Genomic DNA, 25240 nt, shown 5'->3' on the forward strand with positions numbered 1-25240 from the left:
TAAAAGCAACCAAAACAAATCCATTTTTAAAAAGCAAATTAAATATATTTTAAATGCCACTGAAGGTGCCATTTAAAAATTACCACACCAGCTGTAAGAAGCTAGCTGCTCAACTGGTCAGTCACAGCAAGCATAAAAACTGAATCCTTTCCCTGCTGCTGTACCAGGTTCTGAGTGCCACCAGCCCTCCACAGGGCAATGCTCCCCAACAGGGGCATAGAGCCCTCCTATGTCACAACTCAGCTACATGTTGGCAGCTGGCTTAGAAGAGCCATAGTCCCTGCTATTTGCTTATAGAGGTAGCACATCACAGATCACAGTATCCCCAAGTCCAACTCTTAACATACTTGTTGAGGGATTGAACCCAGAGTCTTCAAAGCACCAGCTGAGCAGATCTAGGGGTCCACACAGACCCTGGAGATCCACTCAGATTCATGAAGAGACGCTGTTCTAATGCCTCCTTTCTGCAGTGATGGTTCAAAGACCTCCAGTGGACCTCACTTTTAGCCTAGAAAGAAAAGTGTTAGAAGCTGCTTTAAAAATAAACAGCTGAAGGAGACACTGGACTTTTTGGATTTTTCCACAAAATAAAAAAAGAAGACCAACCAAAAAAACATCCCCCCCCCAACCCCAAAAAAACCAAAAACAAACTAACAAAAAAGCCCCTAGCAAACAAACAAACAAACAAACCCACAAAAAATCTTCCACACCATTAAAACCGGAGAAAACCTCGTAATTTATCTTTATCCATAAATCTCCGAAATCCTGCTTTACAGTGCTGTCAGAAAAGAAAAAAATCTGATCTGTTTCAGATGAGTGAAATTCTGAGGTGCTATATTGGACAAAAGCTATTTTTAAAGACAAGTTTTTCTTTCTACTGGTTTGGTTTTTGGGGGGAGGTTTGGGGTTTTTGTGAATAAATATAAGACCTAAGGGAATAAATTTCCAACTAATAAAAATCAGCACAGTTCCATTGGTCGAATAGGGCTATGCTGTTTTTTGCCCTGGGGATTAGCCTCACCAAAGGCTTTGTAAGGTTTTTTAACTTAAAGAGACAGGCTTGTTCTCTGTTTCAGAGCTGAAAGAAATGGAGAATTGTGAGCTCAGGTTAATGTAATCTACAGCTTTAAATGATAAACTACAGCGTGTTTGGAGGCTAGAGAGACTAATTGTAAAAATCTACTACATTGGTTGAGAGAACCAGAACATTACCGCTTATATATGTGTGTACATGCCCATGCATACACATATTCCACAATAATTCAGTAGGTGGCAGTTAACAGCCTGGATGGGCTTTGCAGTCGCCATTTAGGCAGTAGCACTAGCAGAGGCTGGAGTCGGTGCGCCCGTAAAAGCAGAGAGAGGGAGGCTGCGATCCAGCCAGCAGGAGCATTATCCAGGACCCAGGTACCGGGGGCCGGCGGGAGGGGAGCGGAGCGGCGGGAGCAGAGGACGAGCAGCAGCCAGCCCAGGGCGCCAAGGGAAGCTGCGGGCGGCGGAGCCGCAGCCCCCCTGGCTGAGACAGGGGCTCCTTTCTGGTGGAGGGAGCCCAGGGCAGAAAGGGAGAAGAGCTGGTGCAATGACAGGCAGAAACTGAAGAGCGTTTGAAGCTTTCTGTTCCTACACAGGTAAATTTATTTCCATTGTTTTTCTACCCTACCTTGCACAACAGGCGTAGCTTTGCGCTGAATTTCGAGGTCTTCCTTCAGCCAAAATCCACAATGCTCACTAGGGCAGAATTTGCTCTGAAGTCGGTAGAGTTTTGCCTGAGTTACAACTGCAAGATATGCTCTAAGCTAATATCTCATGTAGAGAACATGGCATGCTGTAAACTGGGGCGAGCAAGGAAGTCAGAGGCTGGTCATAGACACACTGGCCAGTTAACTATCATTTTTCTGTGTGCTGGGATGCTAGTAATGACCTTTTTCTCAAGCTGCCTTTCATTAAAACTCAATGTGCTGAATTTTGCCCTAGTTTGTAGGACTGCCACTGCAGTGGCTTAAGGAGAGAAAAAATTTTTATTTCTTTTTAATGAAAACTACATTTTAACTTAACTGATGGAAGGATATAAAAAAGTGGAGTCTGAATAAAATAACACAAGGTGTTTCTTTCTCCAAGACAGATACAACTTTGCAGCAAACCACTGACGGCAGGATTTTTTTTCCAATAGATTGTCCCTCTCCGAACTGAATGAAAGAAAATAAATCATGAAAGACCATTCTCAAGTGCCTGAGTGCTGCTGAATTCAGATTTGATAACACTTTATCCCTTTCTGTCTTCTCCATGAAATGTGGGATGCTCTGTATGCTGCACCACTCAGACACAGAAGGGTGACCACAGAATGGAGCAACAAAATTGGATGCATTTTAATTTTGAAGAATTTTCTGAATGTCCTGTTCTCATGAGTACCTAGTGAGCGAACTCACATATGCCTGTTTATAAATGCAGACACACACAGCTGTGTAAGCTGTGTACAGCTATGTACATCCCCACTCCTTTTGAGGCAGACGAGGCAGATGAAACTGACTGCTGTTGTATCTTTGCCATGCTTTACAGTTTACCATTATCTAGAATGTTTGCAGGTCTCACCATATTTAATTCTGGCTTTTAGAGGGCTTATCTTGACTTGCCCTCCTCCCATTCCCTTTTTTACTTTTCTGACTAATGGCCTTCAGTTGTTCTCAGGAGTGGCTCTCTGGGGCCCATCTGTCCTTACTAAATGCAGTAGTGCCCAATTCATGCAGAATGGGTTTTGTGCCATTGTTCTGGAGCTGTGAAATGTGATATTCCTCCAGGCTTCATGCTCTCTCTCACACCACACACAGCATATCTGAGGCTCTTGCATGAAGAACTGTACAAACATGGAGCAAGTTCAACCTCACAGCTGCAATCAATGGTCCCATGGATCTGGAGGAATGATTGTGATGTACAGCTATTTATCCTTATTCCTGGTAAGAGAGGAGAATGAATTGGTATAAATGAGCTGTGAATACGCTTAGGCTGGAAGATTTCAAACCATTAGAGAAGCAAGGTTCTTAAATTAAATTCTGTTTGAAGTAATACAGAGAAAACCTTTTAAATACCTTTTAGTTGTAGCTTGATGGAAGAGATTATGTGAAATGGTTGCCTGCAAAGGCAAAGAACTGAATTTGACAATCCAGAAAGTCTCTTCCAGTACTGAATACCATTTTTACTTTTCTCTGGGAGTTGCCTGAACTAAGGAGTCCCTTTGCAAGCAAGTGAAGATCTTCGGAAATACAGTTTCCACATATCTCACATCAGTCAGATGAAAGCATATTTCTGCACTGTGCTGCACTGTTGTTTACACCAGCAGACTCACAAGTGCTGATGAACCTCAGGCTGAGTAATATCACTTTCTCACAGTGCAGACCAGAGCTCTTAGGAAGTTGATTGGAGTTCAGAGGCTCCTTCTGGCCAAGTGGTCATGATTATATTACACCAGCATTGCAGTCTCTGTAGTACCAATAAAAATAGTGGAGTGTATATAAACTGATACTGCTGTTCCTGAAGTCTCTAGTTTCCTTTGAGGATAACCTGATAACTTTGTTTTCTGGATTTCTCTTTTGCTAACCAACACAGCTGCCCATGTAGAGATCCCAGCATCATGTGTGAAAAATCAGACTTGGACTTTCATTGTGACAGGGTACATGCTGTTGCTCCCAAAATTAGATTTTTTTTTTTTTTTGAATAAATGTGCAATGAACAATATTCTGGTTCAAAGATGCTCCTACAGAAAGACTGCATTCAATTTCATATTCCTTTTCCTCTCTTTATTTACATTTATAAACTATCTCTTTTTTTTATGGTTTTGATTTATTTTCTACATTGGCTTTCATTCAATTCACAGTGTTCCTCAGTAATTCTTCTGTAATACATAATGAGCTGCATTTGAATGTGCCCTCTCCCACACTTAGTGCAAGTATCAGGACATTTGTACATGAGTCCCCCAACACTGTGGGACATTTCATTTGGTATCTAGGCTGATTCCAAATGTTTATAAATTTCCCCTTAACATTTTATATTGCTAGCACAAATTGAGCAATAGTCAGTATTAGATAGAGGAAGAAAAATGGCCATTTTAAAAAACATGGATATTAGCAATATTAATTTCTTTTGGAAATTACCAATTTCCAAAAATGTACTAGGAGAAAATATTTCCATTTGGTATTTTAACTTAAATACAGATGTTTCCAAGTGTCTGCAAACAGATACTTTCACTGTACTTTTATTGTGACATTAAAATTAAAACATGCATTAAATTATCTTACCTTACTTCTGGAAGAGCAGTGGAAAAGACCACCTGAGTGTCTATGCAGGTGTGCATACTGATTGAAGCAGAAAATACTCTAATTTGCCTTCTTGAGAATAGAAATTTTGATTCGTTCTCAATAACAAAGTATTGGTTACTTTGATAATTCTTTGATACCCAGAGATGGGTATTAAAGAAAGACAAGAAAATATGAAAAAGTGTGTGTCAAGTCTGTGACAAATGCACTTTTGACTCACCCTGAGGTCAGGAACACTTCCTCTTGATGAAATAACTGCAAGTTGAATGTTGATTTTCTCTATCTGAGATTAAATTTAGTCTCTCTGGCTATGCAGGTCTGCAATATGCTATGGCAGGAAAAGCCAGTCAGCATCAGCCTGACTGCAGGTAATGAAATTGGTTTTCAGCTGAATCTGAAAAGGTGTCTCAAAAGTGAAGTTATGTCAGCCTTTCAGTTTCCTCATTCAAAATATGTATATATTAAAGAAAACATATGAAAAGGGCAAATCCATTCTGGTACTGGAGTTGTTTCCTTCCCAAAATGCCCAGTAGTTCTTACTTATAATTAATCTGAAGCTAAAAAAAGAACACTTGCCATTATTTTATGTTTACTTGATTATTTTTATATTCTTCCCTGAAAAATTAGCTGACAAATTTTATCTCTTCTGAAAGAGTTGATTATTTAAATAATCAAATATTAGCTACTATCAGTAACTAAAATATTGCAGTTAACCCAAATAAATAACATTACCACTTTCTCGGTCTGTACAGGGAAAGTCTAAAATGTGTTACTCAGTACATTTTTATCTTCAAAATATAATTTTTATAATTTTTTTAATACTACAAGGAAAAGAAACGTATCTAGAAAAAAATTCTCTTAAGGCTAAACCTACTTGTATTACTTCAGAATTGAAAGTAGTGCAAGTTGGAACATTTATAAACAATCAGAAAGATGCTATTACTATATTGTACTCCACCGTTATAATTTAATTGTTGGTTTTCAAAATACTCTGACTTGCAGAAAGATTTCAGTAGGAGAAGAGGCTTCTTACTAGTGTCTGGAAACATATCAACAACTGTGTTACATTGTTTAATTAATTATCAGGGATCATTTCGGGTCCTGAAACCCACTGCATTAACCTATTCCCAAGTTATTTCCCAACAAACCAGGGGCAAATTGTTCAAATTTAAGCCATTGCTTTGAATGGAATATTATTTGGGTTGTGAAAGAGCATCAGAAATATTCCAGTGGTCAGGATAGCAATCTAGCTATCCTTCCCAACCAGGAAAGGAAAATTAATGACAGGAGTTATATCATAAAAAGATACTTAACCTTTAATAATTTTGCTTCTACAGAAGATTTACATAAGTAGTCCCAAATTACATTGACATTATGGAATTTAGAACGACAGTAATAGGCAAAATGGCCACCGGTCTTCAGTGTTTCCTCTGCTGAATGGAAAACAGTCTTCCATGAAGGTACAACTCTTCTGTGTAAATATATATATTTATATGGAAGTAGCTTTTTGTCTTTGCTGGGATTTTTGCCTCACAATACTGAGATCCATAAGTCAGAACCTATTTTTTTCCAGTGTACAGCTGGAGAAGCAGAAGTTCACGACAACATGTGAAGTCATTGCTCAAAAATGATTCTACTATTAGAAACCAGAGGGGCTGAAAATTCATACTGAGTCTCCAATCCTGCATTTGCAGGAGTGACAGATTCTGGTTTCTAATCATACTGCTCTGCCCAATGGCATTATGTCTTACTTGTTGAAAGGCACACATACGATGTTTTAAGTTGATCTTTCCATCTTTATTTGGTTAAGTAAAATCAATTGAAAACTGAGGAAAAACTACTGTATTTGGTTACTTAATTTGGGAAGAAAACTTAAAAAAAAAAATCAGTTCCAAACGGAACTAAATAGAATTCTGGTTTTTTGACATTTTTATTTCTTTGTGCGCATTAATGACTACCTAACTACACCTATGGAATTCTTCTGAGTAATTTCTTTCTGAGTTTTGATGATAAGCACTTAGAGATTAAGACACTGGTCAACCAAAATACTTAAGTAGATAAATCAATAAAGCATCTGACATGCCTAAAGCAAAGCCTGAATTTAGACGGGAACTGTCATGAAATTCTCCCTTTTAAATTTTAAGACTACCCGAGCCACTAAATAGGAAGTACAACCAATAGAACACCTATGCACCCTGGATAAGCTTAGAATAATATTTCTGTTTCTACACAAAAGTGAGGGGTTTTTTAATGTGGTAAATGTATTCATCTGTCCGTCCTGGATAAATTTAGCATAATATTTCTGATGCCAACTGAAAGTAAGGTGTTTTTTTCACATGGTGAGAGTGTTCAATGAAGCTGAATCTTGTTTTACAGTAATGGTTCATTAGTACATATCTGTTGCAAAAGGGTTAGTTCTGGGGCAACACAGCTCTCAGGCAACAACAGAGCAAACAATTTCAGTGTATCCCTATGTGTAAAGCTCTTTGTTGGATCAGGTCCAGCACCTTCTTCATTTTCTGCATATGAACCCTCATCAGGAAGGGGAATCAACAGATGCTACTGCGTCATTCATTCTTCTGCCACCAGTCCTGCCGTCTTCAACAAGCAATGCCACTTTAGTTAAGCCTAGTTCTAGAAATCCATGCTATCTGTTGTTCCTACAGGAAATGTTGTCTATTTGTCTTGGCTTTCTATTTTCCACTTCTTTCCTGCCTAGCAAAACTATTTCTGCCACAACATCTGCTGGCCATGTGTTAGCCAAAGAGCGAGTAAAGACTTTCTTGCAGTGACAACTGTGCATGAGGGATTTCTTTCTTTTACCAAGGGTTTCATAGGGTTTCAAACTATTTTGAAAAGGCATTGTTTAGGAATGAGATTTTCAGCATTAGTGTGATGACAGTATGACAATTTGCTGAAGCAGAGAACAGCACCTGTGACTACAGGACAGCACAGAGGCTGGGTTCTACTTTCTTTACATACAGATGCTCTTAAGACAATAGTCTCCTCTAAATACAGAAAAAAAAATGCAACAAATTATCTGAAAGCCCCCTGTCCTTTCTATTTCTCTTCTATGTTATGCCAGGATCATGAAGAAAACCCACAAAACCTCCTAGGGAACTCTCTGAAAGACTTTGTAATGTTAATTTCAGTTTGAAGATTCTCAGTTACACATTTTCCATGCAAATTGAAACATTTTCAACATTGTAGAGAATTTAGCTCTAAAATATAATCTGATTTGGTTTAAACAAATTGAATTTTTATTTTGAATTTTTGCTTTCTGTGAGTACATTGAATAATAAAAATGTCTGATTTTATCCCTTTCAGACAATCAAGCAAATTTTAAAATAAGGACAATGTGTCAGATAAAATCAGCAAGTTTTCGACAGTACTTTTTTTGTGAAGAAGACGCCATTTTTCTAAGGAAATCTTTCTGGTCATCTTTCTATAGCTGGAAAGAAAAGCTATACATGCTTTTCTCTCCAACTGTAGTTGAGAACAACATAAATAAAAAGTGCTACTGCATTTATGCAGTGAAAAAAAAAATCATGATTTAGACTAGCTGATCATCAAGAAGCAGACTTTCAAAGAACATTTTGTTTAGCATGAGGATATAAAAGTTCTTTCCATATGGATTAGACCCTCATGTTGTAGGAAAAAGTTGTTTTAACAGCTATCATTTGGTCTTCAAATGTGTCCAACTTTCCATTGACTTGAGAAGACCAAATAATGCAAGCGAAGGAATAGAATGAAAAAGCAAGTCTTATATAAAAAGATGAAGGTACTGGAAGTAGGAAAGTCCCCATTCCAAAAGTGCATGTTCATTAGCATATATGGTGAAAATACTCCCTGAGAAATGCCTCTTTATATGCACAACAAGAAAAAGATCCTTGCAGAGCTCTCTTTCCCTCTTTCATACAAATAATGTGACACTTTTCACCTTTGATATTGGGAAATGGACATTGATCTTACATTCCTGCTGAAATCCATCTTATCTATAGCTACAATCTTCACCTTGCACCTTATATCTTTGTATAGTGGTGTCATCACCGGATAGCCTCATGGACTGTTAATTTAAATTGAGGCAAGATTTTGAACTAAATGCATTGCCTGTGCTTTATTGGTTTTTCACAATATAGGCAGAGACATCGCCTTAGAGCTTAAAATAAAAGAAAAAAAAAATCCATGATGGACATGAGATGGTTTTACCTGAGGGAAAAAAAAAAAAAATCAGGAAATTAATACACAGCATCTGATGACTGCTGAATTTCATATCAGACTGACATCTCAGTAGGACATCATAAGACCTCAAGAAACTGGATCAGTTAAGATGCAATCAAAGCCTCTGACTCCAGAAAGCAAAGGCAACATCACACTGTTTTGTAAAATGAATGCTACACTAAGAGATATAATCTAGTAAAAAAATATCAACTAAACTTACAATTTGTGACATTAAACTTACATTTGTGACATGCAAACATGGTGAAAATCTTTTGCAACAAAACCCAAGACTGGAAACATTGGAGATAGGTTGATTTCTTTTCTGTGCTTATTTTCAAGCATAAACTGTTAAGAGTTCACTGGCTGTGAGATTCTAATCTCATATTGCTCTAAGAGTACTCAAGCAGATTAGTTTTCAGAAGTTATTTTTCAGGCTTCCTGTACCTTTTGCCTGTTATTGCATATGCTATCTACAGTTTAAATAGCAACATGGCAGGCAAGTCATAAATACATTTGAGAAAAAGTTAGACTGTGAAAAACCCAATTAAAGATAAGACAGAACAGTGGAGACCCAGTGGCCAAGCACAGGATCAGTGACATTGATTTCATAAATGCTAATATACTCACATGTAATTAATTAATCAGCCAAGGAACGTTAGGAGTTTAAACTATGAAGAGCATAATCTGTAACATGAGGTACTTTATTTAAACATTTAAAAGGCATATTTTTAATAAAAAAATAAGTGACTTTATGTCATAGTTACTCAGATCTTGAACTGTATCCATCAGAAAAATGTTTAAATTCTTTCACCTGGTGTGTCAGAAATATCTAGGGGAAGCATGCAGACTAACACAAAGGTTTGCAGCTGAGTTTGAAATGGAGGCAGTGGTTAAATATGCTGCCCCAGTGAATAGCCCATCAAGCTCACCTGCAGAGTGAGCCTTGTAGAGAAGTTCCAGCCTTGTGCTAGCAGAGTATCCGCAGAAAACATAGCTAAGGTATACCTCAGCAGAGGTACAGACTCACTGTTTTGTGAGACTCATTGCTGACCTTTGCAACCAGACAATTCAAAATGAAGGGCATGCATGTATGCTATGAAAATTGCTTTGGCTTTTTGAATAAGGGTAATATTGATAACCTGACACTTTAGGGCATGATAATAAGTTTTCACTGTTGCAGTTTATGAAAGCAGAAAAGGCCGCAAATGAGGCTTCATTACAGAATAAGTGCATTCTAACATGTAAAAATCAACTATTTTTTTCTGCGCAGATTATGAAAGACTGGTTTTCTGAATCAGAAATGATCTTGTACATCTGAAAAGTCAGAATTCTTTAAAGTTAATTTTTCCATACCCTCGCTGGCCATAATGCCACAAGCTGATTAAATAATGCCATACTTTATTATGTCCTCCTTTGTGTTTCAGTTAACGCATTTTAAGACAAAGAAACATCAGTGAGGTAATAGGGTGGTATGAAAAGCATTAACATATGAACACCTGTATGCAAGTGCACCACATTCATATAGAATGGTTGCCATTGCAGGAAATTCTGTGACCAGATCCATATAAAGAATACAAAAAATTGATAAAAAACATTTGGGGAATCCTTTCTCCAGTGTGATCGTAAAAACTAGTATGAGCTTTTTTTGTTTGTTTGTTTTCTCTTGGGTTTTTTTCCTTTCAGTTCCTGAGCAGGAAAAATGTATGAAAATCCGTAATTTTTATTTGGGCCAAACCAAGGATCTTCAGGACTGACAGACCAAACATCGCCTGAGGCTGCTGCTCCTTTGCAGAGAAACAGCTCTGTAGAGAAGGCCCTGGTGCTCCTGGTCATGGTCATGGTGATGCTGAGCAGCGGCCCCGGCTGCAGCAAATCCCCCGTGCCCTGGTCTGTAGGAACAGGAGCAGCAGCCGGCCGAGGCAGGTGATAATCCCCCTGTGCTCAGCGCTCACGGGACAGCAGCAATGCGGTCTGTCCGGTCTGGGCACCCCCAGCCGGCAAACGGCCGATGAACTGGAGCAAGGGCAGGCGAGGGCACCGAGGGGTCCAAAGCTGCGGCACTGTCCTGCCCTGCAGGCTGGGGGACCAGGGCCAGTTCAGCCCGGGGAAGGCAAAGTTCGAGGGACAGCAAAGCATAGCCCTCAACACCTACAGGAAAGTTATCGAGAAGGTGGAGTTAGTCTTCACAACAGTAGATGATGGGAGGAGAGACAAGAGGTATGGGTTGAGAGAGTACCTTTTATTAGGTATAAGAGGGAAAAAATCATCCTGATGGTAATTTTGCATTGAAGTTTGTTTCCCAGAGAGACTGTGGGAAAGACTGGGGATTTTCACGTCTGTACAGGATAGACAGCCTTCTCTGGTGTCATGTCTGTGATAAGCAGTCTGGACCAGAAACCACTCAGGTCTCTACTAGCTGGAATTATGCTTTGATACTATGGAAATTTCTAAAGAATATCTGCAAAATCTCCCTGCACATTAGATCTTCTACTCTTACTACTGTGAAGTTTTCCTATTGTCTAATGTGGATTTCTTCTACAATGCAAGCACATAACCTTTTTTTTTTTCCACTATACTCTCCATCTTTGCATATTTGAAGATTGCTATGTTTTTGCTATGTTTTGAAGATTGTTACCTTGCTATTTCAGGACTCCTTAGAACTTTTCTGTACTCTTAATATTTCAGGCCATTAAGTGCCCCATTTCAGTTTGTCCTATCTTTTGTCTTACCATATGTGTCAGTTTTCTAGGAGACTTAGAGTATACAGTAAGAGAGCAGGAGTACACTCAACTAGCTTTTAAAATTTTATTTTTCTAGTCCACATTTCACTGATTTTCTTAGTAAAAGTTTTCATAGGGCATTTCTTCTCCTAGTCCTGTAGTTCCTAGGCTACATATAATATGACTGTGCAATGCTTAAGCTGCTTCTGAAGTGGAATGCTCAGATATTGCTCTCTTGCCTTTTTACTTACAAGAAATTTTTAAGCTATAATTCTTACGGTAACTCATTCTGTGCACTCATCCATAGCTGTAAGCTCTAAGACTGTTCCAAATTTGCATGTCTGCAGTTCTTACATACAGATTTATTCTCACTGGAACAGCATTATGCTAGCTTCTTCTCATCATTTTTTTTCCAGCTATGTTTTTTCCTTTCTTTTTTAACATAATGAGCTGCTCACTCATTTTCTTTGTCCCTCAGAGGGTTTTGCATCTTGTATAAACACATACATGAGCATTTTTTCAGAGGCTACTTTTTCTTTCCATTCCTTGAATTCTGCTGACAGAAAAACAATTTTGCTTCACTGCCTCAGGATGAACACTTTTATTTATCAATCTTTCCTATACTTAAACAGCCTCTCAGAGTGACAGTGAATGTAGCACAGGAGAGATGAAGGGGTGAAGCTGCCTTCTGCCTGAAGCCAGGCTGGGTAGACAGAGCTGTGGCAGCTCTGCTCTTTGCCTCGGGATCAGCATCCCCAGTTGCACTGGTTGTTCTGCCTATACTGTGGCAGATGAGGAAGTACAACTCCTTCATCCAACAAATTATGTAAGGAGAGATGTTTTCAGCTTACTCCGGCGTTGGAATTAGGACACTATAGCATGCCCTGTACAATAAAGATAACTACATCAGGATATGCTTGAACGACAAATTGAAGACATTAGTGCAGCATGCATTGCCGTAGCTTAAGCCTAACTGGCAAAATAGGTAACTGCATCAAAATGCAGAAACAGAAAATTTGGCATGAGCTTGCAGCTGGAATAAGGGCATGGGAGGTCCATTAAGATCCACACCTCTAAAGCATCAATATTTTCTTGCTGCTAGACAAGTAAAAGGTAACTTAAAATCACCCCCTGCAATGCAGTGACTCCTTCCGCTGCACTGAAGAAATAGCTTGAAGGCTTGCTTTTCAAAGGGGAGAAATTCTTTGGGTTGTTCTAGATTTATTGCTACCCAGGCAAAATTACAACAGGCAAATTTAATCACTTGGTGCCATTAAGGCTCTTGGGAAAAGTTCCCTATAAAGCCTGCCCATTTTTTTCAGGACAAATACAGATGCAGCAGATTTTGCCTTTTTTTCCGCATGTACCCCTTTTATATATATATCAGTTTGATCTGAAGAGTCACAATACCCTGTGTTTTCTTCAATTTTTAGGGTTCATTTTTAAAGAGTTTATTTGCTTGAATCTCACTAAATATAAAAAGACTGTGTGCACTGGTGTGCTGTGTATCTATTGAGCTGCTACTGATAGGAGGACAAATTATTCTTCACTTCATTTAAATGAATTCTAAAACATCTACAGCTTGTAAACATATGAATATTTTACTATTTCTGTTATTTTAAAATTATTTCCATATTTTTGGTCCTACTATACACAGATGGGTTTTATCATTATTCATGCTGACTGCAGGAATCACAGAATTTTGTGACCTTTGACATATGCCCTTGCCAACCTTGGCAATACAAGCCACTAAAAATGTTATGAATATGTCTGCAGAACCTCTCTGATAAGTATAGCCAGCCTCATGTCAAATATCATCTGCTGCAAGATTAATATTGGAATAAAAAGGCAGACTGAATGTGAGCAATCTGAGTTTATCAAAATACTCTTTGACCTGAAATGCCAGTGGCAAAACACACTGAAGTGGGACACATGCTCCCATGGAGTTAAAAACAAAGGTCAGAAAGTGCTGTCGCTGAATAATCCACAAATACATTTTAGCTGTCATTTAGAACTGTAGTCCAGTCATAGTGGGGATAAATTCCTTAACTTCAGAAGAGCTGAAATATTCAGAGTAATTTCCTATCGTACAGTGATCACTTTTGACTATTATTTTAGATCTATTTAAGATATAGATGGATCATTTCCTTTCTGCAATTTGTTCAGGCCAAGACCTTGTTGAAATTCCCAGATGCAACTTTTTAGTTTTATGAGTATTAGTCCAGTAGGAAGAGTACTGAAACACATGATGTTAATTAAAAATCAGCCATGAGGCGAGAAAGATGGTATTTTGCTACTAGTCCAGACTGGATTGCAAACCCTAATTTACTACTGAAATAAATAATTCTGTAAGCCCCTGCAAAACCTAATAAATTAGTACAACTGGTATGCCATCACTTACATTACATTTTTTTCTCTTACTGGGAAAGATATCACAGCATGCACTTCACACTTGTACCTGTACTTATGCCTGTTTCCTTGTGTTTGTTGTTTTCTCTCCTAGGTTTTCTCCCTTAGCTGAGCAAGTGACACACAGAGAAACATGCCTGAGCAAAGCAACGATTATAGGGTAGTCGTGTTTGGAGCTGGAGGAGTGGGAAAAAGTTCTTTGGTCTTGAGATTTGTGAAGGGCACTTTCAGAGAGAGCTACATCCCTACCATTGAAGACACCTATCGGCAGGTGATCAGCTGTGATAAGAGCATATGCACTTTGCAGATAACTGACACCACAGGGAGCCATCAATTTCCAGCCATGCAACGTCTCTCTATTTCTAAAGGACATGCTTTTATTTTGGTTTACTCTATCACCAGCCGACAGTCCTTGGAGGAGCTCAAGCCAATCTACGAGCAAATATGTCAGATTAAAGGAGACATAGAAAGCATTCCAATAATGCTGGTGGGGAACAAAAATGATGAGAACCAAAATCGAGAGGTAGAAAGCAGTGAAGGAGAAGCCATGGCTAAGAAATGGAAATGTGCCTTCATGGAGACCTCTGCCAAGACGAACCACAATGTGAAAGAGTTATTCCAAGAATTGCTAAACCTGGAGAAACGCAGGACTGTGAGTTTGCAAATTGATGGCAAAAAAAGCAAGCAACAGAAAAGGAAGGAGAAGCTGAAAGGAAAATGTGTGGTGATGTGAAATTGCACTGTCAGGAATCAGCTGTGAAGTCTCATCTGACGATATGCATGTAAACCCATAGACAGCAAACAACCATGCAAGATCCTATTTATTAGTATCTGTTTTAAAAGAAATACTTGGAAATTGAAAAAATGACGTACTGTGATTGCTTTGAAAAAAATGGAAAAATAAAAATATGTGTAGTCTCACATTCAATTAAAGCATATCAGGAAGAAAACAAAAGATGAGCCAGAATACCTTATTTTGTGATTTACAAAAAAGTATTGTCATCATTCACATAAAATGAAATACTGGAAAATCAACTTAATATTATCTGCATTTACATATAATCACAAGAGGAAACAATATATAATAACAGAAGAAAAACAAATAAATGGTAGTGAAGAAACCTAGAACATACAAATACATGCTGGATGGTGTCAATCATTTCCTTCAAGAACACTGTGGATGAACAATTCTATTGTAATTACTGACTGGTGGGAGAGTGTGCATAAGACAGTCTTGGATCGCCTGAATAAATGAACTGTTGCACAGTAGAAGGAAGTGTGGGGATAGCAGTGAAAAGGGACAGATATTGTCTCTATGCCTCCAGCATGATACTTCTTTCTAGGATGATGCAGAGTTTCAACTGACAGCTGTGGAAAAGCCAGTTCCTGTAAGTTGGAGATCACCACTTCTGGGCTCATTGTTTCAAGGATGACCCGAGTTTCTGGCCCAAATATATTTCAGAAGGACAAACATTTATTTGTGGAGAATGCCAGATGGAATTGTGTGCATATAAAACCAGAAAGCTTCCCCAGACAGAACGGGCTGGGTAGCTGCCTACGAAAGCCTCTGTGGGAGAGACTCAGTTCTAATGCTGCTGCCAGTTAGATGAACACGTGGTGTGGTTGGTGAATGAATTGAATGTCTTTTGAATTGGTTGTACCCTTGGGTTGGGGTTGGCATAATATACAAATTATCATATTAGCTGACTGATACTTCTTTGCATTACTATATTCCAGTTAGAAGGGTTTATGCTCATGCCCTGCAAGATCTATTGCCTTTATATTGTCTGAAGTATTTTATATTTGCCATTTAAACTAATGATTTGAACTGCTGTGACTATTCATAGAACCAAATCTATATCTGAAATTAATGCCCACAAGAGTCTCTAAAATGAGGGTTTTTTGGGATAAGCACTACAGCATCTGAACTATTCTGCAGTCAGAACTGTGTTATAATGCAATACAAAGTTCAGAACAGAAAACACATTATTTAAAACATCCTGTCAGGGGAAACTGTTCTTCTCAAAACCTTTGAAAGGGGAATAAGAGTAAAAATTGTGAGCTTTCCTGGATGTCTGTCCAAAGCTTTTTAAAAAACTTATATGAATGACTGAAGTATGTATCCTAGTGATGACAAAGGCCATCTAAGATAAAATAAGCACATACAATTTTTAAAGGACATATTAAAATTGTGTAACTCTCAATTTGTACCTTAGGAACTGCTTTGAACCAATAAAAAGAGCCTACCATATTTTTAGTAAATGTTTATGTCAAGAAACGTGGGAAAATGAAGTTGAGTACTAATACTATTAGCCTGCATGCTAGTGCATTATAAATATCTTCCAGGGGATGTTCAAATGCAGTGTTTGCATTAAAATTTGCTACCTTGTTCCTTTCAAAGTTATTGCTTGCTTATCTTCCACATTTCTAGCAAATGTGCAGATATTTCAGAGTTAGAGTAATAGCATACACAAGAATTGGTACTAGCACTGTCTAGAAAGGAGCACAACTTCTGTCATTCAGTCGGAAGAGATGCTGGCACCTGTAGAATTGAATGTGAAACTCCTACTGATTTCAAAGAGACAATTTTTTTGGTGTTTATTTTGTTGCATTAAGAAGAGAAAACTGGAAAGAGCATGGAAAAGCTAATGCTCTTCATTAACAGTAAATTCCAGGCTCTTACACAACACTCTTTCTTCATAAATCTCAAAGCACTTTGCAAAAATGACGACATCATTTTCTTAACTTCTCAGGTGGTGAAAGTGAGGCACAGAGAGAGGAAACAACTGCACATAGATCATCTAGTAGGATAGTGACAGACCCAGGAACAAAAGCAGATCTCCTCTGTCACTGTCCAGTGCTCTTTCTGTGTTTTGTCAGACTCTCTCTTCACATTCTTAAATAGTTCCTGAAACACATAAAGAAGCCTGGTTTGACCTATACAGCCAAGTGCATCTTTCTTGACAGTCTGTCAATAGATCAAAAAATATTTCCACATCAGGGATGTGAAACACTTAAAAGCACTATGTTTAGTAAGACTTTTATAAATGTTTATACATTTAGTCTTTGTAAAAAAAATTTGCTGATGATGCTCAACGTCACAGCAATGGATTCCATGGATGAAGCTGGAAAATCAGAAAAATTATCGACGTTAAGGCATAATGGGTCACATACAGAGGTCAAAAGCAGAGAGGTTGCCCTCAGATGCTAACATACCGGTGCCAAAGGTCATCATGTGTGGCACATGCCTTAGCAGCCAGCATAGAATTATGACAGAATCTCAAAGAGAAAAATAAAAGCTTTTATGTATAGAACCTTTTAACATTATTGCTTGAACTGAAGGAATTACTTACATAGTAAAATATCTTGCAGAAGTACAATATAGGGGATCTAAATTACTTAAAATGTACTGACTGCAAAGATATTACAGGCTGAAATTTAGCCCTGGACTTTTTTTTTGAATGTGCCTCATAGCAAGAATAGAATAATTGTATAGCAAAGATGGAAATAAAACAAGTACTTGCCAATATTTAGGCTTGAGGACCATATTCCTTTAGTTCCCAGCTGACTCCTCACCTGCTATGTAATAAGCCATGAAGTATTTCATGGACTTGCATGTATCAAAGCAAGGCCAGAAAAGAAGCAATATTACTCAAGGACCACAGACTCAAAAGAGAGCATATTTTATACCCTTGCATTGCCATTCTTGTTTCTACTATTAGATTTTACATATCTTGCATACATGTGAGCTGGTTTAAAATATTTGTTTTGCTATTACATATAGAATTATTTTTTTTAATATGGAAAAAATAAGGTAGAACAAGAAAATATAAAGCTTTATTACATTTGGTGTTTTATTTGGGAATGTGGTATGACTGTAATAGCCTGTTTAAAATGTACATGCAAAATATTTAAAACATGTAAGTTCTACAGTGAATTTTAGCACCCAGAAAACTTAGCCAAAATAGATCTTTAAAATGCATGACTTTTATATGTAGATATGAAATATTAAGGTATGTTCTTGTCATGAAAATGTGTTGTTGCAATTTCTTTAGCAAATATTTTGGTTTAAAACTGAATAAGAAGTCATTTGTGTCTACTAGTTTCCATGTTTGTGGTGATCTAAACATTCAAAATAAAGTTTTAAATCATAACACAAGTTTGGAAGAAGTCTTGTTGTTGCCTGCATTTGTTCAATTCATATTATATATTTTTTGAAATTGCAAAGGCAATTCTCTAAATCAAAGCATTCTCTAACATGCTAGGCAGTGTCCTGAAGTCTTCAGCTATACAAATAATTTCCAAGAGAATTGGAGCAGCATTACCTGACCTAATACTTCTTCTATTATACTCTGGCAAACACGCAAAGAAATCTACCTCCATATAAAAACAAACCAAACCAAACAAAACCAAACCAAAACAGCTTATCAGTGGGTGCTCCTTTTAGACAAAATAAAGCAAAATAATTCTGGAAGCAAAATAATTCTAGTCTATATTTTAATATTTGCTTTAAAATAATGGCAGATAGATCTGTATGCTTGAAAAATATTTAATGTATGAATCCTGCTATTCCTGCTCATTTCTAAAAAAAATTCCTGATGTTCTTGCAAAACTTCCTACTATTGCTTTCTATATTACCACCTGTTGCAAAAAATGTCAAAAATAATAGTTTATCACTTCTTGCAATTCAGAAGATGCAGCCACAGTTCAGTTCAGTTAAATAATTATTTCCATATTTGTTCAGTTAAATAATTATTTCCATATGCAAGCAATAATTCATATTCAACAGAGGAAGGGATCAACAATCTTGAGTACACAGACACAATGACAGGCACTTGAGCCAGTGATGAAGTATTGAGCATTGAATGTAAATTTAATGTTCCTGTGAAGAAGTAATTGCATTTGTCAGCACACAAAGCTTTTTATTTTTAGTGGAGTGCTCTTATGAATTCTTCTTCTTTTTTTTTTTTTTTTCTTCTTTCAATATGCTGTCAGTTACTGCTCTTGGTCCTGATTCTGACACAGTCTATGGCAAAGCTGTGGATGCGCCAATTCATTGTCCTGGGTTTTACACAATACAGTCACAAATTACTTTATAGATGTTATCATATTCCACAAAAACACCAGAAACATTACAAAATTCCCTTGCTTTTAATATTTTTTCCATTGGTTACTACTCCTATTTCCCAACAGAAAATATTTTCATTTTTAACTCATGCCCTCATTCAAATTTGTGAATACCTGCCACACTTATTTCACTGGTAATTTAACTGACATGTTTCACCCACCTTTGAAGCACATTTTCTTATTAATCCACGAATTTATTTCATGTAGTCAAGTGTGTATAAAGTTTAACTCCACTAAACTGCAAAGAGGGAAAGCCAAGCTTTGAAAATGCATAATGGGTGTTCCTCGTGAAGGAACTCAGAAGAGTCTGTGTACAGACTCTTCTGTAAATTAACCAGACATATTTGCAGTTTAAAGAAAGCATTAAAACTCTTCTGTTTCAAATAATTTATCTTGGTTGAGTACACTATTTCATAACGGGTCCTAGGGGTCCCACTGAAATCATAATGAACCTGAAGTTCAAAGGAGAAGTTGTCATTCAGTCTTTATTCCAGTTGTTATTCAGTATTTATTTCACACTCAGATGCCAACAAGTGGCCCACAGTGGATCTTACAAGAGCATCTCTATTCTTGGATTCTCAGATTGCAGTGCAGCTGGCAAGGGGAAAGAGCAGGGCAGGGATCCAGCACCAAAATCCACCCCAAACCTAAAATCAGCTTCTCAGCCTCCATACCTGGTGCTTTAAAAGCTGTGGTTGACAGTGTCTGTCACATGGAAATTACCATTGTATTTGTGTTATTTCAGTAGAGAAAGCAACAAATAAAGAAGCAGAATTGGTGTTCTTCTCTAAGGCATGTATGGCAAATATTTTTTTTAATATGTAAGAGGAGAAAGATTTTTCTACATTATCTTTCAAAGAGAGATGGGATGACCATTGAGGGGCATTCACACCAATGTATATCTGCTTTGCTGCAACTTCTGTTCAGTGCTACTGAAAAGATACTTTGCCTTTGGAATTTGCCTCCCTTCTTTAGATCTGGCTCAGGTCTTACTGCCGACCAGGATGGTCCTAAAAAATTATTCTTGGCCTATTTATTAGTTTTTAATTACAATAAAATAATGCTGTATGCTTAGGCACATGAATTTAATTCCAGATCTTTTTTGCAGGTCAGGTGTCTCCTGTGCGGTGAGGTCATTGTAAAAAAGCAGAGGAAAGTAGAAGAATTATAATTCAGGAGGGGAGGTAGGCCCAAAGAAAATGGAAATACCAGAAAATTTTACATTTTACAGAATTTACTGTTTCTCAGAAAATTTGAGATCAGCAAGGATCCTGAAAGTATTTTCAAAAGAAGAGGCAATATATAGTGGTCATGCTGAGCTACACTAATGAATATGGTTCTTTGGAACATCACAACAGGAGGTTCCACAAGGAGAGCAATTGCTTCTCCCTCAGTGATCTCATCAAATCTTTAACTCCTTATAATAGCAGCTTTACCTTGGATGGCTGACTTACATGCCTGTGTAGGAGAACACACTCCATAGCCACAGGGTTTCTGTTTTCTTTTTCTTCCTCTTGCACTAGTTTTGGCTGAGCTAGAATTAATTTTCTTCACAGTGGCTGGTAGGGGTGTGTGCTTTGGGTTTGTGCTGAACACAGGGCTGATAATGTAGAGATGTCTTTGTTATTGCTGAGCAGGACTTACACATGGTCAAGGCCTTTCTTGCTCCTCGTACTGCATGCTGGTGAAGAGGGTAGGGGTGCACAAGAAGCACAAGAAGCACGAGAAGCTGGGAGAACACAGCTGATCCCAACAGACCCTACCAGACCACATCATGCTCAGTATATAAAGCTGGGTGACAAAGGAGGAAGGCCAGGGCCATTTGGGGCGATGACGCTTGTCTTCCCAAGTCACTATTAGGTGATGGGGGCCTGCTCTCCTGGAGATAGCTGAACACCTGCTTGCCCACGGAAGGAACTGAATTAATTCCTTGAGAGGCTTTGCCTGCATGCACAGCTTCTGCTTTACCTACCAACCCGTTACTGTCCATTTCATCCCATGATTTTTTTCATTTGCGCTTTCACAATTCTCTGCCCAATCCCACCTGTTGCAGGTGTGAGGAAGCAGCTGCTGTGGTACTTAGTTTCCTTGCTGTGTTGGGGCTAAGCCATAATACCTATTTAGTCTAGGCAGTCATCTTTCCATGTAGTGACATGGAGAGAGACCAGCTGTCATCCGCAGTGGAAGGAGATGACCACGCCCTTTTCTTCTGCAAACCTCACACTGAATCAAGGCTTACCTTTTACAAACCCACCTGGAAAAACAAAGTCTAATAAAACAGCATAGGAAAACAAGGTATTTCTATAGAAACATGTTTGTAAGTGTCCAAATAATAGTATCTTTATATGTAGCTCTAGGAAGTGCATGTTCATGTTCCAACAAATGGTAGAACATTTTGTTAGAATATAGAGGCAGAATTAGAGACAATGGCTTTTCAGGGGATGTTGAATGCAGAGAAAAGGTGAATGTGTTTAGATTCAGTGGTAATATTTCAGAAGGTTGAAAAAAAGGAGAAAAAGTCAGTAATATATCCTTGGAATTATCCTAATGATAAAATCTGTTAGGTCACAAGTGAATCACTCGGAGCAAGAGCAATTAATATGAACCTTAGAAAAAGATTGGGGTAAAAGAAACAGTCTTAAATTCTGTCCTTCCTTTTTACTGCCATAACCATATTTGTCCATGGTTGCTCTCCCATTTCTTTTCAAACTCAAATGTGAGTCTAAGACTGCTTCATGCTGTAAGTTTGATCTTCACCTAATTGCTTCATCATCTTTTTGTTTGCCTAGTGAAAAAATCTGAATACCATTTTGCAAAAACAGCAAGTTACCCCACTGTGGTAGAGAACAATTTAAATTTGTTTATTCCTTACTAGAAAACAGTCCAAAATAATGTATTAATAAAGTAATAAGAGTGGTCAGCAGGCAACCACTCTGTTAAATCCTTCCATGAAAGAAAAAAAATCCTATCAGTTATGTAACCACACATAAAGTGTGCCCAGATTGTAGATCTGTAAAATACCATGAAAGCCAGATGGATGCAAATTCAGAATTTTATTATGGTGGGATGGGGGGGAGGGGGGGGGGAGGGGAGGGCTGGCAGGCTGGAGGGAAGGTGGGGCTTGGACAGGGAAGTGCATCTGTCTGTCTCTTTTCCCTGACTCTCCATGCTCTGGGAAAAGCAGCCAGCCGCACTGCCTTCACCACAGCCAAAGCACCTACTTTTCTGCCAGAAAAGATTTATAGAGCAGAGAGAAAAATCAAAAGAACACCATTTGTGGTATAAATAAGTGATGCTTGTATAATGTTGGCAAGTATGGTGATGTGAGGGGATTCAAAAATTATGTGAGTCAAAAGTAATATTAAACTTCAGCATTATGGTACAGCCTCTGCTGGCTGTGCATTAAGACATAGGTCTGCATCTCTCAGAAATTACCACGTCTAAACATCATTGGGTCCATTCTGTTACACAGCACCACTTTTAACTATTTATGGAAGCCAAATTATTTAATTTTAAAGAATCATTTGTAGTCAAGAAAGCATATTTTTCTGCACTATGTAAATGTAGGAGATAATGTATTGTTAAATGCAAGCTAGTAGTTGAAACTATATTCTATTTATTGTGTGATTTTTAACATGTTGTTTGTGTTTCCTCAGAAGCTTGAAATTAGTGCTCTTCTACTGAATCCTAATGTGAGTTAGGTTAGGAAAACAAACTTTCATATCAACATTATTTTCAGCCAGAGATTTTTAAATTATATTAAATGTCAATTAGAATTTGTAATTCAACAGAAATTTTTAACAGTCTTTTGTAGAGACAGTATTAGTCATCCTTTTCTCCCCCAAATATGGTTTATGGTTTAAAATATCACTAAAACAAGTATTTTAGAGCACCAGAAGTTCCACCAGAAGTTTGAATAGGAACAGGTTTAGCTTGTATTGTAACTTTCAAATACATAGAAGTATGTGCAAGTTTGCATTTTTCTAAATGCTAGGGATGAAACTTATTCTGGGTTGAGTTTGTAATAAGTGTGTCCTGAAGTTTTCTAGTTTGTTTTCAGTAACACTGTATTTGGTGTGTTCACAATGGAAGAGGCAGATAAACCTCTAACTTACAATTAGAGGACTCCTAGGAAATGTTTTTCTTTTCTGTTTTCTAATTCAAAATTTATTTGAACTATAGCAAAATTACTAATACCCATGTATCCAAATTCCTCCTGTGTAGAACTGTAGCAACTGTTTTTTTTGTTCTTGAAGTTGCAGGAAATGTACAAAGCATATAAAATGAAAACTGTATTTCTCTATGTCCTTTTAATACTGTTTTATGAAATGTGTCAATTTTTCAAAGTCTATAATGTCTTCCAAACTTTCAGCACAGGATGAAAATCTATTCCCTCTGGATACACCAGTGCTTATTCCCATGGTTCTCATGCTCAAGTTTTGTTTAGTTTCTAAAATATGGCGTTATATAGGTATTCCTTCCAGAAGATTGTCTTAAAAATAAAATTTATAAAAAGATGAAAGGCCATGTTAGATGAAAGCTTTCTTGAGCTTTCATTTGAAGATAGCTTTGCTGAGAAAAAAAGAGTTTTCATATAAGTCCCAAAAAAAATGACAGAAACCTATTGACTTCTGCTTTCATTGGCATGATTGGCTTTGCATATGGGAAGTAAGGCTAAAATGACAAAATGTCTTAATTGCACCATGATGTGAGAAAGCCAGAAAGCAACTGAAGGGTAAAAATTCCCTGCAGGAGATGAAAAGAGATGTGGGAAAAGAGGCAATATTCCCATTAGAATTGTGATGCAAATTGTAAATTGTAAATGTTCAATATGGGAGAGTATTTAAGTAGAGAGAAGTTAAGCAGTCATTGGTTTAGATTTGCTCATTGACTGGAAATGGGCACTTACTGACCAATAGCTCACTTCACTTTTGATAAAGTGCCTATTTTAAAAAAGTAAATTAATGTGTACCACTCCTCTTCTCTTACCCTATGACTTTGTACAGGATTATAAATAGAAAATCCCCAAATTAGTGGGAACAGGTCAGCTTGCCTTATTTTTGGAAGATCATATTTCCAACTAGCAAAAGTAGAACTTACCAGATGCACTGGGAAAAATTTCAGTGTTTTTTGACACATCCATAGAGCTGGCTTTCAGAGACAGACAAATGAAGGAACCTGAATGGGTGTTCTTTCTGGGAATAACACTGGCCAACGACCTTCAGTGAAAATTATATATCAAAAGTCTTCCCTTCAGTTTTTTCCATTTGCATGAGAATATCAGACATCAGCAATTTCTGTTGCTATAGTTGAATGAGACCTGAATAGCAAAAATACCTTTATAAGACTTTCTACAACAAAAGACTAACAAGAAAATTTATATTATTTAACACCTAGGAAAAATATCACACAAAGACTTGGTCTTGGTTTGCAAACTAGTGAATGGTCAGATGTAATTCAGCTTTTCTCTCTCAGTGTAATGCTCTCTCTCCAATGGAGTCAAAAGCTGGAGTGCTGTGTCCAGTTCTGATCTCCAAAATACCAGAGAGATATGGAGCTCCTAGAGTGGGTCCAATGAAGAGCAAAGAAGATGATTAAGGGACTGGAGCATCACTGTGAGGACAGAATGAGGGAGCTGGGCCTATTCAGTCTTGAGAAGCAAAAACTGAAAGGGGATTTCTTCCCTTAATTCCAAATGCCAGGGGCAATAGAGTTTAGACTTTGTTAAAAATAAAAACAGAAAAAAAAGAGAAAGGCAACTCTCAGACTGCATTTTTAATGTGTTTTTTTTCTTTTTAACTAAGTTCATGTTGCTTGGATTTTTGTCCTTTTGATTCTACCTTAATTAAAGAGAAGATCCTGGGAAATCCTAGTAACGGCTCATAATTATTTTCCATCTCTCTTCACTCACTCTACAGCTAAACTTTGGAAAGATAATACACACAAGGTTTCTTTCTTCAGGTATTACAGTTTCCATGTTAATGGGCTTTTTCTGGCTTTTGGACATACTGTGATAAAGTAGAAAAATCCTCACCTGGCAACAGAGGTTGCCAGGTTGGCAGCAGTGTGGCAGGAAAATCCTCCTACGCTGCATTTTTTTATCTTTCAGTTCATCATTGCGCAGAGAAGAAGTATCTGCCAGAGGATTACTTTCTGGATTTTTTTGTTATCTTTTGTATTTTCAGATATGAGTAAAAATAGACTGGATTTAGTCATTTATGAATCTCAAATGTGTTTTCTAGCAAAAATGATGGCAGATTTATTTTATGAAATATGAAGCATGGATGAATAAGAATCATAGTACTCTATAAATTACTTTAACGCCATATGGGCAGTATGATTAGTATTGCAAGCAATCTCAAAGGGAGATTAATCATGAGAGATTCATTGCACAAAAAAAAAGCCAAGCTTGTAAAAACAACAAAATAACCTATCTAGAAAGTTGAATGTCTCTCA

General features: G+C 37.5%; 1 protein-coding gene across 2 annotated transcripts; it reads left to right on the plus strand.

Annotated features, from left to right (window-relative positions):
- The first annotated feature begins 1286 nt into the window (after window positions 1–1286).
- On the plus strand, window positions 1287–17816 carry DIRAS2 (DIRAS family GTPase 2). 2 transcript variants are annotated; one of them, XM_059836586.1, is made up of 2 exons: window positions 1287–1407; window positions 13752–17816. In XM_059836586.1, exon 2 carries the CDS (start codon window positions 13791–13793, stop codon window positions 14388–14390), a length of 600 nt encoding a protein of 199 aa, XP_059692569.1. In that variant the 5' UTR covers window positions 1287–1407; window positions 13752–13790; the 3' UTR covers window positions 14391–17816. The 2 variants fall into 2 exon arrangements, with proteins under 2 accessions (XP_059692569.1, XP_059692568.1); XM_059836585.1 differs by lacking the exon at window positions 1287–1407 and adding an exon at window positions 1455–1628.
- The last annotated feature ends 7424 nt before the right edge of the window (window positions 17817–25240 follow it).

Source organism: Haemorhous mexicanus, chromosome Z (genome assembly GCF_027477595.1).
Source record: "Haemorhous mexicanus isolate bHaeMex1 chromosome Z, bHaeMex1.pri, whole genome shotgun sequence".
Classification (NCBI taxonomy): domain Eukaryota; kingdom Metazoa; phylum Chordata; class Aves; order Passeriformes; family Fringillidae; genus Haemorhous; species Haemorhous mexicanus.